Genomic DNA, 16,055 nt, shown 5'->3' on the forward strand with positions numbered 1-16,055 from the left:
TTTTCTGAGGCAGGGTTTCTCTGTATTGTTTTGGAGGCTGTCCTGGAACTCGCTCTGTAGACCAGGCTGGCCTTGAACTCACAGAGATCCACCTGCCTCTGCCTCCTGAGTGCTGGGATTAAAGGTGTGTGCCACCAACGCCCAGCTAAGAGCAAAACATTTTAAGAAATATGAATATAGCCAGGCAGTGGTGGCACACACCTTTAATCCCAGCTCTTGGGAGGTGCAGAACGGGGCAGAGGAGGTGCAGACTTCTCTCTAGGCTGCTGGGCAGGGGTTTGCCACTGTTAACCTCTGTTAAAAGTCATGTTCGTGTCAATCACAAGATCTTTGAATTCTCATTTTAAGCATTCCTTCTGGGGGTTGGTTTCCTATAAATAAGAAAAGATGTAGGGGATAAGACAATCTGACCCCTAACTGGCAGCTGTTAGACTCTCCATTGATACCCCTGGCCACCTTGAGCAAAATACACGATAGGCATCTGGCCAGCCATGCCTCCCTGACATCAGCACCAGCACTTTGAGCATCCCACAGAAGCTTGCAAAAACTACCTAACAGTCATAACTGGACGCTCTAGCTCCTGAAGGCGCAGCCTCAGTCTGGACAATTTCACTTTTTTTTTCTTTGTCGTCACAAAGTCTCTGTGAACTCTACATGGTCTTACAACCATCCAGCAAGGTGCATGGAGGCCCACATCCCTGATGACCCTGATAGGAAAATAAAAAGGCTGTTCATTGGCGCAAATGCAAACCTTCACCTACAAGCAAGATGAGCTGTGATTGGCCCAACACCCCCTTCTCTGGCTATGTGAGCAGGAGGTTCAGATTCCAGGGGCAAGGAGACCTTTTCCTAGCTCTTGCCACTGTGTTTACAGCTGTAGGCCCCACAGAAGGCTTCTCTGGGGTGGCTTTTGTTTTTGCCTGCTGTAGTAGCGTAGTAGAGCTGGTGACACGAAGAAGGCAGCAAACAGAGGAGCAGAGCGGCGGTGACAGTGGAAGCATCAAAGTGACAGCAGTTACAACAGCTGCGCAGCTAACGAGCCAAGTTACAAAAGGAGGTGTCTGGCTCAGAGCTGAGGAGGCAGCAGGGCAGCCTGAGAGAATGACAAGAGTAGGAACAGGGTGACAGGGAGACCGGGGAAGACCGTGCGCTGAGGCTGAAGGAGGCCACTGTCACTCAAGAGTTCCTTCCAGAGGGATGCTGAGTCCTTAGGGTCCAGAGTCAGATGCTGAAGGCCCTGGAACTCGGACACTAGTCACTGTCAAAGGCTGGAAGGAATCTGCTACCCGGACCTTACTGGACACTGCCAGCTCCTGCAAAAGGCTGCGCCAGAGGCTCTGGAGGTCGGGCTTCCCAAGCTTCACAAGAGTCTATGCGAGTGTCAGAGACACAAGGCTTGCAGGAGCTCAACAGCAGAGGGCGCGACCTGCTGCTGCTCCCACCTGGGCCGCACTGCCGGCCAACACTAAAGGGAACAAAAGCTGCCAGACACGGAAAGGGCCTGCATTGCTGGCCCACAATTACTGTCCCGGCAGAGCCGGCTCATTAGTAATAAAGTATTGTTTTCTTAAAAAGCAAAGGCTGAATAAGGAAGGGGACAATGTTTGCACCGAGGAAATGCGTTACCACTGTTTCCGCTGTTACACTGTTACAGCGCGCTGCTGTAACAAAAGGGACGCCATCGCCACTGCTACTTAAATAAGCGCAAAGGAGCTGCTTGGGGGGAGCAGCATGGGGTGGCGCACGGCTGGACTCCCAGCACTCGGAAGGCTGCAGCAGGAAGGGCAGGAGTTTGAGGCCAGCCTGAGCTGCGTGGAAAGACCTGCCTCCCCAAACCAAAGACATGATAGTCCACAAAGATCTTCTCTTTAACCTAAGAAAATGAAATAAAATATGGCCAAGAGGACAGAAGGAAGCCGGTTCTTTGAATGTGAGGTTTCAGCAAAGATCTCCCAAGGGCTGCACGGTGGTGGAGCGTCTCAGTGGCACACCTGTCGGCATTCCCATTCAGACACCCTCACTGCAAGTTCTACACCTTATCCCCACTGACTTCTTCCTTGCATAAGCGCCGTGGCAACCACTTACCGTAGTGATTAGTGTATTGATAAGTATACCTGGAGATTTTTGGGTGGCTTGAAATTGAAAAAGGTAGTCAGCTTGTTGTGGGAAGCATTTAGTTCTAGAAGATACGGCATGCAGCTCACACAAGACAATTCTGGGGGCAGAAAAAGGTAAATCAACAAGCTACTAGAAAAAGTCATTTAAGCACATTACATCAGAACACATTTTTTTTCCAGACAAGATTGCACTATACAGCCCTGGTTGGCCTGGAACTCACTTTGTAAACCAGGCCAGCCTAGAACTTAGAGAGATTCACCTGCTTCTTGCTTCCCAAGCGCTGGGATTAAAGGTGCTACCACATCCGGCCCATATCAGAATAACTTTTTAAAGTATGCCCATTGCAAGCGCATCTGAGTCAAATTAATGAAAATTAGTGCTGTGTGAAATATTTTTAAAGTGTAGAACAGATTCCAGGATGTAGGAGGAGGTGGGGGAGCTGAGGAGTAGAGGAACCACAAAAAGCACTTTGTTCTAATACGTCCTAACAGTGCCGGACACATTATAAGCTGTGAAAGTCTCTATGAGGCAATAACTTCCCTTTCTTCCCCAGGGTCTACGCACTTCTTCCAGCTCCTGTATCTCTGGGATGTCCGAGTAACGTCTGGCTGAGGACTCCTGCACGTTCCCACTCGTCTCCCCACAATCTGCTCGCCCCTAAGGGCTTCAAACATTACCAGCCTTACAGGGAAGGATGCAAAGCTAATTCCTTAGCTGCTCCTCTTGGTGATTAGCTCCTATCTAACTGCATTGGGCCTTTTCAGAAGGCTGGAAATACCACGGTTAGTGGACTCTGTTGCTAATTCAATTTTGTCTTAGTTGGACGTCATCCTTAATCTCACTAATTATTTGAGGTGACTTAGATCCATGACTTCTTACAGTGCTTTGACTCTGGATTGGCTCGAAGTCACATCTGAGCTCTGCATTTTATCCCAAGCAGATAAGCCCCCACTTGGTGCTAAGTAAAACACTGTGCTAATAGAGACCACACATGGCGTCACACGTGAGCTGTGATTGTGATGCAGGGTTTGCCATTGTCCCCCTCTCCTCACAGCAGACGCACACTGGGCACCAGAATCCACATAGTAGGGGCTCTAACGTTGTTGGTGCAAGCAATTCATTTCACCACCTGTAAGTGGTTTGGAGGAAGCACTCCCTTTCTCTCTCATTCTGGAGAACACAGAGAACCAGGATAGCCATGCCAGTGACAGGTAAAGCCAGGCCAAGCCAAACGGCACCGACAATTGCAGATTGGGAGAGGGCGGCGGGCCAGCCGTGTCTTGGGCAGGGCTGGCAGGCAGTGAGCGACGGCTCTGACATCTTGCGTTTTGTGATGGTTTGAATGAGGAATGGTTCCTGTAGTCTTGGGCACTTGAATGCTTGGTCCTCAGCTGGGGGTGATGCTTGGGCATAGCTTGCTGTAGGTATAGCTTGCTGTAGGCATAGCTTGCTGTAGGCATAGCTTGCTGTAGGCATAGCTTGCTGCAGGCATAGCTTGCTGTAGGCATAGCTTGCTGTAGGCATAGCTTGCTGTAGGCATAGCTTGCTGTAGGCATAGCTTGCTGTAGGTATAGCTTGCTGTAGGTATAGCTTGCTGTAGGTATAGCTTGCTGTAGGTATAGCTTGCTGTAGGTATAGCTTGCTGTAGGTATAGCTTGCTGTAGGTATAGCTTGCTGTAGGAATTACGTCACTGGGGGCAGACTTTGAGGTTTTAAAAGCCACACACCATTCCCAGTTCACCCTGCCTCCTGTTTGGGCTTCTAGACGTAAGCTCTCCACTCTCTGCTTCCAGCTGCAGTCACCGTGTCTGCTGCTTGCTGCCTGAGGCTATGCCGTCGTCATTATGGACTCTAACTCTCGGGAACTATAAGCTCAAATAAACTCTTACTTCTATATTGCCTTGGTCAACGAATTTTATGACAGAAACAGAAAAGTAATTAGTATGCCGGATCAAGGCTCTCTGAAGGTAGATAATTCCCACCAACTTCTACTTCAGGTCTCTTGTTAAACAGTAGCTTAGTTATGAACATCTCTAAAAGAGGAGACGTGTTGGGATAGTAACATTTTGGTAGCAATCAATGGGTCAATCAAGGAAGGCTGCCTGTGTAACGAAACCTATAGGGACATCAGATGCTTAGCAGTCCATACCTATCAGCCTGCATCTACCTATTCTATGGGGACATCAGATGCTTAGCAGTCCATACCTATCAGCCTGCATCTACCTATTCTATGGGGACATCAGATGCTTAGCAGACCATATCTATCAGCCTGCATCTACCTATTCTGCACTCAGCTGCATGTCTACTAGAAGTGGTTTCATTTCTATTCGTTTCTACTGAGCCCCTGAACTCCTATTGGGGTCCAACTTTAATGCCAACTGCATGGTTATCTGTTTTAAAGTAGAAGCAACAGCTAATATTTAGACAGATGCAATGAGATGGTAAGAACATCTCATACTCTGTACATAGCTAAGGTTTTAAAAATCACTGTGATAGAGACAGTCCCTGGGTTGCTAAAATCCATGTAGTCCCTCCTTGGTGTAGTAACCTCTTTGTCCACCAGATGGCAGAAGCGTCTTATGTCTACACCAAAGGTTCTGGACCAGCAGCATCAGCCTTACCCTTACTTACTGCAAATGTAAATTCTCAACCCTTACCCCAGTTCTACTGAGTCAGAAACTCTGAGGGAAGGATTCAGCAGTCTGTGTGCTAACAGCCCCCAACTACACACAGTGATTCTGTTGAAAGTTGAAATGTGGCTACCTCAGGACACCCATAAGGCTGACATCCCCCCAAAGGAAAACATACTGCCGTACCAACACACAGCAGACTCCAAGGCTCCTGATGATACAGAACCCAGGAGGAGTGGCCTGTGTGGAGAGGACTTTGAGTTGCAGTACCTTGAGTGTCAGGCTATGAAGCTAAGTCTCTGCTTGCTGTTGGCACTGAGCATCGAGGCTGCAATTTTTTATTCAGTGCGAGTGAAAACCAACCTCAGAGCTGTGGGGTGGGCAGAGCACCCCTGCCGGTGACAGCTTAAATGCCTTCCCGGTGGCTGGGTCATCGCATGATTTGAGGTTTGCTTTGAAGTAACGTGGAGAAAGAGGGACGGTGTAGGGGTGCAGATAGAACAAGACTGCCCCCACCTATTGCTGCTGAGCCTCAGTATTCATTCCGGAATTTTCTCTGCTCATGTTTGCAATTTTCTAAAATGAGTTCATAAAAAATAGGAAACAATGTAATGATCTCTCCAACAGTGGAATTTGGATTGGATACAAGCTTGCCTGCATGAGAGGGATGGAGTTTAATTATTAGGGTCCGATGAGGGGAATTGGAAAATGAAATTGAGAGACCATTATCAGTGGCATCAAGGTCTTCTTGAAGGCGGGTGAAAGAAGCAAGCAGAAAGATACTCAGTGGAGAAAGCAGACCAGAAATAAGTATTTGTTGTGTCTCTAGAAGCCTAAAGAAAAATATGTATAGTTTTAACATCAAATAAGATCAGAAAATCCGAAACGAGGACCAGGCTTTAAAGAAAACATGGCAATTGCAGGGTACGTTCATTAAGTGTGATAAAGGAAGGCATCATGACAAGTAGAAAGAATTTCAGGCCGGGCAGTGGTGGCACACGCCTTTAATCCCAGCACTCCGGAGGCAGAGGCAGGCGGATCTCTGTGAGTTCGAGGCCAGGCTGGACTGACAGCCTCCAAAACAATACAGAGAAACCCTGTCTCGTAAAACCAAAAAAAAAAAAAAAAAAGAATTTCAGAGGATGTAGCCAGAAGAATCAGCTAAACACACAGAGATGGGGACCAGGGCTGACACCATGAAGCCCTGGTACTTAGACAATAATAGAAGGAGCTAGCTAAGATGAAACGTTAGTGTAAAATGTCCATGAGGGGGTGGGGAAAGCCAATTCGTTTGAGATAAATAACTAGATGAAAAAAGGGTGTCATCAAACATTCTGCAAGTACCAACCCCTGTGGGGCTCCCTGGATGCACCCCAACTGTATCAAAACACTGAAGATCTACCCGTCTTCTCTTCATTTATGGCTCATTGTCCCCCCTTTTTCTGTCTCTCTCTTTCTCCACAGAAAGCAATAGTCCAATATGCAAGTGGACCTACAAATCACTTATATCAAGCTCAGTATTATTAAACCACATTAAATTCTCTAGCCTGTACATTTTTGCACTATTTCAGTGATCAATCCACTCGGCTGGCAATCACGTACCTTCAATTTTGTTTGAAGAAAGATTCAACTTCTGTAGGTGAACATAGCCACACAGGATGCTGATGTCGACTAAATCGTAGTTCTGAGAGGGAGAAAATGGAGAAGGCTTTAATATGACATTTACAGTGTTCGTGTGAGCCTTCACGCAACATCTGGAAACAACGCCATTGTTTCTTTCCAACGTGTAGAAGCAAGAGAATAAAATCTAAGGCCTGCTACTAATGGGATCTCAAAATGAACTACAGAGCCGCCAAAGGGAGAAGGAGAAGGAGAAGGGAAGGGAGGGGGAGAGGAGGGAAAGGGGAAAGGGAAGGGGGAGAGAGGAGGGGAAGGGGAATTCCTGCCAGAAAACAGGACTCATGAGAGTTCAAGTGTAGTTAGGAGGCAATCTGATCCCATGGGATGAAGATTTCTGTCATTCTGTCACAGGCCGTAAACAAAGCCAAAGATACCTAATAAAGAGTCATTTGACAGAAAGTTCTCATGTAGGGCAGTGATGGCTGTTTAATGTGGGCTGGTGCAAGAGGGCCTACTGTGTGCATCACTGTGCTTATTGAGAACTTTGCCTTTAAGAATTTAGGACTTTGGCAGAGGAGAAGATATATGCACAGGTAATTAGAGAAAGTAAAATAAATAATAATAATAGTAGTTATTATTATTATGTGTAGCATAAGTAAACTATGAGGGGAAAAAAATCAGTGAACCAGAAGTATATTCAGTGAGACAGTTTATTGAGGCCAAGTAACAGCACATAATATTTCAACAGTAAGGAGGTCAGTGGCAAAATAAGTTAAGTTCCATCCCTCTGGCTGAAATAAGATTTACAGGATTGCTTTTTTGGCAGATCAGTTTAAGGCACAGCACTACATACATAAGTAGACTATGGGTTGAAATGGACCTTCATGTAGCTGTGCTGGCTGCTAGAATTACACTGCCTCAATGTCTTACACAGTGCTGTGTGAACAGGGTACTCCTCAGTGCCAATGACAACCACAGGGATGGAGAGGCATGGCCTTGGTATGCTGACCCTGAAGGACATGCTATGAAGTCAGCACAGGTGACAACACCTCAGTAGTCCTTGGATATTTTACTAGTTCGAATCCAAAGCAGAACATCCTTACAATGCATTAGACCAGTCAGGAGTGAGCCAAATGATGAAGCCATAGTAAAATTTCAGTGTGCTTTTAAAAGAAAAGTGTATACTGTACAGGTGTGGGTGCACATGTGTGTAATCAGTGCACATGTGTGTGCGCGCGCGTGAGCTGTGGCGCTGTCTCCTTCACCTTCTGTATTGAAGCAGCATCTCCCACAGAACCTGGTGCTCTCCTTTTCAACTAGACGAGGTTGCCATGCCAGCATGCCTGGGATCCGAACCCTGGCCTTCACACTTATACGGCAAACACTTGGCCCACTGAGTCGGCTCCCCAGCCCCTCAAGTTCTTTTTGTTTTTAATGGAAGCAAAAGGAGTTAGATTATTTTCCTAGGAGAGAAGCTGAGCTGTGGGTGTTCAGCTCTTACCCCTCACAGCCAAAGCTGAACCATGGTTCTCTGCTGCTCTTGGACCAGGACTGAGGTCTTGAAGACTGAAGAATGACAATAGATTCTTTTGCTCTAATGATGGGAACCTAATGAAAATAAAAGATAGCCCAAAGCTACTTATTTCTCGATGTAAGGGGAAAATCGGTATCAGAATACTTGGCTCCCTGGGACTCAGATAGAAAGTTAGGGAAAATTCTTACAGAGTTTTGATTGGTTTTACAGATCCAAGTTCAAGCTCCTGAAGAAAGCATTGATTACTATAATATAGACTACTTAGGATGAAAGAGAGCACAAAGAGAGTGGAAAACAAAGGAATTTGGGGAGCTGATACTCTGATGGCCGAGGCTCTCTGAAGCCTAGCATTTACACACTCGTCTCTCATCACTAACCTCCATCAGACATGAGGCCCTGAAGTTTAGCGCCACTACAAAAGTCACGAGTACCAAAGAAAACGAACGTGATCTGTCCATGCTGCCAGCCTGCGGCGACCCCGTCATACTCACTGATAAATTTAGGTTGAGGTAAACCTGCTCCGTCCCAGGGCCTGACCACCCCAATCCACTGAGTGCTTCCGCCACGATCTCCTCTTTCAGGATCCCGTCAAACTCCTCCTGCAGAAAGCATACGGTGGGCAGAGAGCTCGCATTAGAAAGGCGACCATCCGCTTTGTCCCTACCCGGCTCCCAGGGAAAAGGCTGAAGGAAGACATCACATACTATACGCAGTTGAGTAAGTGCCCACCAAAGTCATGTCTTGCTGCCACTGACTTTTCAGGGGGTCACTTGCGTGCGGTAATCGATGATGAGAGAAGACAGTGGCCGTAGGAACATCAGTTCTAGTGGCCCCGTGTAGGAGCTCTTCTCTCAAAGTAACCCTGGAGTAGTCATTCTCTGTTTTACAGATGAAGCAACCAAGGCTTAGAGGTGACCCTGCTCCAAATGGCGTGACAGCGTGTGACAGAGCTGGAATGAAAACTCAGTCTGTCTAACCCAAGCTGATTCTGCATTGGGCTGCTCGCCCACATCTCTAAGGATGGTTATGTCAAATGTAGACAATACTGTCTCGAAATCTGGTATTCTTGCTGAACAAATCAAGTCCTCAGTTCACTTTCTTGTATCTATTTTTGTCAGATCCATCTAATCTACAAGATGATTTCATGGGAGGTTTGTCCTTGGTCTAAAGTCAATGGATGGGCATGGCTCTTCCCCAGTGATGGCAGACAGAAGAGACAACATAGCAGTGTGTATGTTGCATGGCCACTGCCTTGAACTCTGCAATGGCCAGCATGGCACTGGCATCCACATGATGGCAGAGAACACAGTCATCGTGACAGACTGATATACTCGATACTTAACCATGAAGAGCGCGTGAACTGTGGTGGGAAAGCGTCTCCTCTTTAGTTCTTTACTAACCTAGGAGCCAAGAATGACGTCTGGGTTGCTGGTCCTGAGGAAGTAAGTATGGAGACTCCTGCTGCTCTAAGAGTTTTTCTCCCCAGGGAAGATTGCCTGCATGGAGACCGTTTGAATCCCACCTCTTGCACGTGACTTGGGGGAGGTAAAGCTTTTTCTGAGCCTCGTTCCTCTACCTTTAAACAGAAAGTATGTTTCTCTTTAAAGGAGATCTAGACACACCATCCCTCCAAAGTAGGCTGCTTTTGGAATATTGATTGTTTTGAGCTGAAGGCACTTGAAAAAAAAGAAAACAGCAATGAAGGAGAGGCTTTCTCTGAACTGCTTTTATCTACAGAGAGGCCGATCCTTCAAAAGGAACTCGACTGGTATAAATCCCCTCCCCAGGAGTTTCATCAGCTGGAGGAGATTGACCCTTACCACAGGAGCGAAGAGAGGCTGACACCACAGTGAGGCGAGCTTTGTCACAACCTCTAGTGCCCATCTATTCTAAGAGCTCTCATATCTTTCCATAAAAGCATTTGTCCCCACCCTCCTAAGTGGCCTACATTCCCTCTACCCTTCCTTCCCCTGCTAACACGATGTGTAAGCTCTCAAATCTCCCATACAAAAATTTTCCAGGTCAGCAGGATGACTCAGTAGGTGGAGGCACTTGCCTCCAGCCCCAAGGACTTGAGTTTAGTCACCAGAACCACATGACAGAAGAAGAGAGTAAATTCCTCCAAGTTGCCCTCTGACCTCCACATGTGTGGCACACGCATGAATAAATAATTGTAATCGATATTTTAACATTATTTATCTCATGTGTGTGAGTGGTTTGCCTGTACATATGTATGCACACCAAGTGCATCCAATACCCAAGGGGTACAGAAGAGGGTGATGGAAGCCCTGGAACACAAGTTATGGATGGTTGGATAGTTGTGAGCCACCAATTGGGTGCTAGGAACCAAACCAGGGTCCTCTACAAGAACAGCAGCTCTATTTGCTGAATCATTTCTCCAGGACCTGTAACACTTTATATATATATATATATATATATATATATATATGTATGTATGTATGTATGTATGTATGTATGTATGTATATATATATATATATATATTCTTTCTACCTGTGTACTTATTTATTTTTGTCTGTATGGGTGTTTTGTCTGCATGTATGTCTGTGTACCACATACATGCCTGGTGCCTGTAGAAGTCAGGAAAGGGCTGTGGATGCTCTGGAACTAGAGTTACAGATGGTTGTGAGCCACAATGTAGGTGCTAGAAATCACACCTGGCCCCTCTGGAAGAGCAGCTAGAGCTCTTAACCTGAGCCATCTCTGCATCCCCACTGGAATTCTAACCAACTACTCAGTGCTCCTGGAGGTGTGGTTACCGGAGGAAAATCTACAACCACCAATTTACTAAGCCAGCATATCCCCTAATAACAATCTATAAACATCTGCCCTTATGCCCACAGATAACTATAGTCTTCACCCCTCACCAAGGAAACTTCTGTTTGCAAAGATGGAGACCACCACAAAAAACAAATAGTAAAGGCCATTTTAGTTTTGTTTCGGGGGGGGGGTTGTTTTTTCCAAAGGGGGGTTTTCTGTGTAGCTCTGGCTGTCCTGGAACTTGCTTTGTAGGTCAGGCTAGCCTCAAACTCAGAGATTCACCTGCCTCTGCCTCCCAAGTGCTGAGATTAAAGGCATGCACCATCACCACCGAGCCAGTGATAGTTTTTTTAATCTTTTCCTATGATAACCCTAAGGCATGTAATATTAAAAATCAACATACCCAAACCCCTCATCTATGTCAATCTGCCCACTGTCACTTTGTTTCATAAGTCCGGCTACGGCAGTTAGAAGACTAGGGAGGTCATCGTTTCTCTCCCATCCCTTCCTTTAATGTTTTAAGGAGAGTGAAACAAATAATATGCAGAAAGCTCCTGGCACAGTGCCTGAAACACATCGATGGTTTCAATAAATGTACTGTGTGCCAATGTCCCTTAGCTGCCACACTGCTCACAAGCAGGGAGGACATTCATGCCTGTACATGAAGTGCCAATGTCCTATGTAAACCCTAGGAGGCAGTGGGCCATCGGCAATGCTGCCTCCCTCCCCAACTCCCCACCTAGAGCTCTGCAGGTCATCTGACCCCACTCCACTCCATTCCGTACTTATTCTAGCAGGAAGGGCCTGCTTGTCACCATAGCCGTGGGTATCAGGGTGTGCACAACTGCCAGCATTTTCTCAGCTCCCCAAGGCAAGGCTCCACACAGTAAGACCCTCTTTAACCTACTTTGTATTCCCAGGCAGTCCCTTACTCCAGACTCCTGCTGCTCCCCTATAGATATTGCTAGAACCCTACTCTCCTCTTATCTACATTTACTTGCTTAGCAGAGAACCACTTAAAATATCAAGTGTGTGGCCCTGCACGGAGCAGAGCCCTCTACAACCTGGCTCCATCTCAGCCGCTTTGTCTGCTCTTACCTGTAACTCCCGAGTGCAGCGGTACCTAACTCCCTAAGTGACACTTCAGGTGCTAATTGCTTGACTTACTCTTGTGTCCATTCTGAGAGCAGGAACCGCAATGCATGTCTTCACACTTTCGTCTTCTTTTTTAACTGCTGTTATTATTTATCACGTCTATAACTTCTGAGAATCTGCTATCTGCCAGATTATTACTATATTGAAAACTCTGAAGTAGTCTCTTACTAAATTTGAAGTCATGGGGTTCTGTAGAGTAGTGGTTATCACGTTTACCTAACATACAAAAGGTCCCTGGTTTGAAACTGGGTGGAAACTAAATTTGAAGTCTATAACTATCCCAATGAATAGGCATGATTGCTCATCTTGAGTTACTGGCAATAGGGTGGTTTTCCTGTGCCAAATTTTGGGCCAAGACATGGTCAAAGAAAGAATGCGTAATAAAAAACATTCTATTAAGCAATCACCCCATAAATGTTTGTTCAATAAGGTTAAAATCACTTAATGAGTTATAGGTAGCAGTTAAAAACATGAGTTACTATTAAAGTATCAGGACTATATTTGAAATTTTATTAAATGTTTATTTGTATGTGTGTTTGCGAACATGCACACACACCATGGCACATGTCTGGAAGTCATAGGACAAATTTGGGGAGTCAAGTCTCTTCTTCCATCAAGTGGGTGAAGGGGCTTGAACTCAGGTCAGGAGGCTTGGCAGCAAGTGTCTTTACCTGTAAAGCCCTCCCACCTGCCCCATGCTAAGCATTTTACATACAGGATGTCATTTAATTACCCTATGAGACAAGGAGGACTACCAAACTGGTATTTTGAGTTCTAGACAAGACAAGGAACATATTCAAAATCTTGCTACTAACAAGAGGCTAACCCAGATCTCAACCACAAGTCTTTCATCCCAAAGGGAGAGCTCCAAACAGCTGGTCTCAACTGCTTCTCTTAAATTCATTAGGGCTTCTGGAGTTTGAAGCTGGCTGCATTGTTGGTTATACCTACCGCATTATTACTGGTAATCAGGGTAAGATGTGGGAAATAAACCACTCAACATGAACATACGCTTCTTTATAACTTTTCAGCTCATTCCACATTTTAAAACTTAAGCAAATACCATGCAAAGCCAAAGCCAGTATCGGTATTTAGAATGTAACTGGAATAAGTAATAAACTTGTCCTCAACAGATTCCCTAAGCCAGCAAGGACTAGCCAGTTGACCAGCCCCTTCTATGGCTTGTTAATAACGTGCTGAAGACACATTAACGATGGCTCTAATGAACCCATAGCCAAGGAGCCTGTGCTAATTAGAATCATAAAGTATGTTGGTGGTTCATTTGTGAATTCCTCTGGGGTAGAGGGTGGTGGAAACCATACAAACATTTCAAAGGAGCAAAAACACTACTACCGTTTGCGGTAGTCACAAACCGCAGGTAGCAAAATTAACCAACAAAGGAAGAGTAAAATAAATGATGGCTTTTTGTTTGTTTGTTTAAGTTCGTTTTTTATTCTTTTATTATTATTACTATTATTTTTAAGGCTGGGTCTCACAGTGTGGTTCTATCATCAAGGTTCACAGCCAATGGCTACGTAAACCAGGATGACCTCTAACTCGGGACAACCTTCCTATCTTTGCCTCCCAGTGCAGGGAGTGTAGGTAGACCCACCATTTCTGGTACACTTCTACCATCAACTTCAAGCGAAATTAGAATGTAACCAGATCACAAAGAGAGAAGTATCAAAAGAAAGACAAAATGAGAGATGGGGGGGGGTCGGCCAAATAGTCAAAGCGGACAAAAGGGCCTAAGGAAGGGAAGAATTAGAGTCACAGGAGGCTACACAGGGAAGAGTCAGAAGTAAGACAAGCCAGAGAAGGAGCTTGTACAAGCAAGCAGGAACCAGGAGAGAGATGTTTGACACCAGGGAGAAAGGTGACTAGGAAATGACACGCAGGCGCCAAGAAATTGAAGGAAAAGAAAAGAAGGGGATCCGACACACAGGTAAAAGATTGAAATTAAGAAAAAACATCGATTCTGAGTAGCTAAAACAGAGAAAAGCCTCACTCTGTGGGGGAGGGGAACCAATCAACTTATGATTTAGAAGAAATGGAATGAAAGGTGAACAGGGAGAAGAGGGTAAGAAAGGGCAGCTGAGTGTGTGGGCACACAGTCGAGGGTTGAGGGGAAGCGGAAGTAGGCGAGTAGAAAACAGACCGTAGAAAAGCGATGGAGGTGGGAATGTCGGGAATACTCCCGTAACCCGAATCCGCTCATAAGTGACTGTGCACTGACTCTCTGAACTCTCCCTTCTTGACCAGGAATTGTGGGGAGTGCCTTAACTGGCATATACCCTTCGCAGAAGTAATATATAGAACTTTTCAGTTATTTGGTCTTTGACGGAGAGTTTAGATTATTTCAAAAGAAAAAAGAAAAAGAAAAAAAAAAAGCTATTTTTCACCCCGGAGGGAGGAAGACGATGAGCCCAAACCTGGAAGAGTGCGGAGCACTTCAGTTTGGAGAGTTTGGAGATACATGCTGGGGATATCAAAAACCGACTCTTGCCTCTTGCTACTAAGGTAGTAACTTTGTCAAGGGGTACTTTTGAAAGCGTTAAACCCATAACCTCTATACAAACACACAGGTTATTCCTTCGCAGTGGCAGCGTGTAATCTGATACATAGGAAACCAGGAAAAGAAAGCAGACATTTGGAGGGTTTCGGCTCCCCACCCCCTCGCCCCCAGGCAGGAGGAGGAGATCACCAGAAACTGGAGGACAGAAACGAGCCGCGAAGGAAGGCTGTCTGGGGAAGGGGAGCCTGGCCGAAAGGAGGGGGCCCAGCCGGGGACACAGGCGCAGGAGCCAGCGGCATCTGAGGCGGCCAGGCTTGGCAGCCGGAGGGAGCCCGGGACTGGAGTGAGGGTGCGGGTGGGACACACCTCCAAATTCTGCATTTCTGACTCCTCGGACTCCTCGGATTCCTCTTCGGCCTGATGGTCCACCTCCGCTTCCTGAGAGCGGTGGATGAGCTGGTGGAGGAGGTAGGAGGAGGCGCTTCTGAAAGTCCCTTTCGATTTCTGTCCCATGGGGAAAGGAGGCCATGGTGTCCGACGATGTTTTGCTGCGAGCGTCAGTATTGCCTGGATTACTGCTCGAGAGGCGCCCAAGCCTCCCTGGAGAGAGGGCGCTTTCCCTCTGGAGGGACCTTTCTCGTAGGCCGCCATCTTGTTTACATGCGTTGCCTAGGAGACTGACGTCCTGGCCTGAGGCGCCGCTAAGACTTCTGGGGATTGTAGTCCCATTCTTGGGTGCTCGCTCAGTCTGTCGGGTCTCTCTGTGGGCCATCACTTTTGCACTACTTTTCCCTGCTGCTTCTTTTATTTTCCTCTCTTCAGTAGGTTCAGTAGCTAGTTTTGTTCCTTTTTGCTTGTGTTTCTTATCTCCCTTTCTACCCCCTTTCTTTGTCTCCAACTATCTGCCTTAGAACTTGTTCGTCTCACATTTGATAACTTTCACATAAGCATCTCAGTCTTGCTTCATCTACACCATCAAACTTTGGAAGTGTCTTAGTTAGGATTTCGATTGCTGCGACAAAACACCATGACCAAAAGGCAAGTTGGGGAGGGAAGGTTTTATTTGACTTACACGTCCGTATTGCTGTTCTTCACTGAAGAGAGTCAGGACAGGAACTCAAACCGTAGGATTCTAGAGGCAGGAACTGATGCGGAGGCCTGGAGGGGTGCTGCTGGCTGGTTTGCTCCCCATGGTTTGCTCGGTCTGCTTTCCTATAGAACCCAGGACCACCAGCCCAGGGGGGCACCACCCACCAGGGGCTGGGTCCTCTCCTATTGATCACTAATTGAGAAAATGCCTTACAGCTGAATCTCATGGAGGCATTTCCTCTACTGAGGCGCCTTCCTCTCTGATGATTGTAACCTGTGTCAAGTTGATAGGAAGGGCTTGGCATCCCTAATTCTGTCAGTAGGAAAGCTAGTAAAGTTGAAACTTAGTGCTATGCAGAGCACAGTAGGAGAAGGTGAGGATGTGATGGACTTAGAAGACCTGACCCTCTCCTTTTGCTTTCTTGGTGGATAATGAAGAGAAACCACCAAAGGGCTTCTGAAAGCTCATTTGCAGTTAATTTACATTCCTGGCTAACTCTAAGCCTGGTCCTTCGGGGGAGGGAGACTTACCGTGGGGGGGTGGAGAGAAGGAAAGAGAGTGAATCCAACTACAGTGTATCTGAATGCCTCTGAAGAGCTCTTAGCGTCCCATAA

The 16,055-nt window shown here is 46.4% G+C and overlaps 1 protein-coding gene across 4 annotated transcripts in view; it reads right to left on the reverse strand.

Moving 5' to 3' along the window:
- Lrguk (leucine rich repeats and guanylate kinase domain containing) overlaps positions 1-15,589 on the reverse strand; it is a 110,311-nt gene extending 94,722 nt beyond the window's left edge. Inside the window, exons 1-4 of one of the 4 annotated variants that reach the window (XM_005082385.4) lie at positions 14,718-15,140; positions 8,394-8,501; positions 6,351-6,432; positions 2,115-2,215 (exon numbers count right to left, since the gene is read on the reverse strand). In XM_005082385.4, coding sequence (XP_005082442.1) covers positions 2,115-2,215; positions 6,351-6,432; positions 8,394-8,501; positions 14,718-15,002 — 576 coding nt within the window. In that variant the 5' untranslated portion in view covers positions 15,003-15,140. Of the gene's footprint in view, positions 1-2,114; positions 2,216-6,350; positions 6,433-8,393; positions 8,502-14,717; positions 15,169-15,423 lie in introns of those variants that run through there. The other 3 variants (XM_021234267.2, XM_040728633.1, XM_021234266.2) reach the window with 3 other exon arrangements.
- Between the last annotated feature and the right edge of the window lie 466 nt (positions 15,590-16,055).

This window comes from Mesocricetus auratus, unplaced genomic scaffold, assembly GCF_017639785.1.
Source record: "Mesocricetus auratus isolate SY011 unplaced genomic scaffold, BCM_Maur_2.0 Super-Scaffold_100019, whole genome shotgun sequence".
Taxonomy (NCBI): domain Eukaryota; kingdom Metazoa; phylum Chordata; class Mammalia; order Rodentia; family Cricetidae; genus Mesocricetus; species Mesocricetus auratus.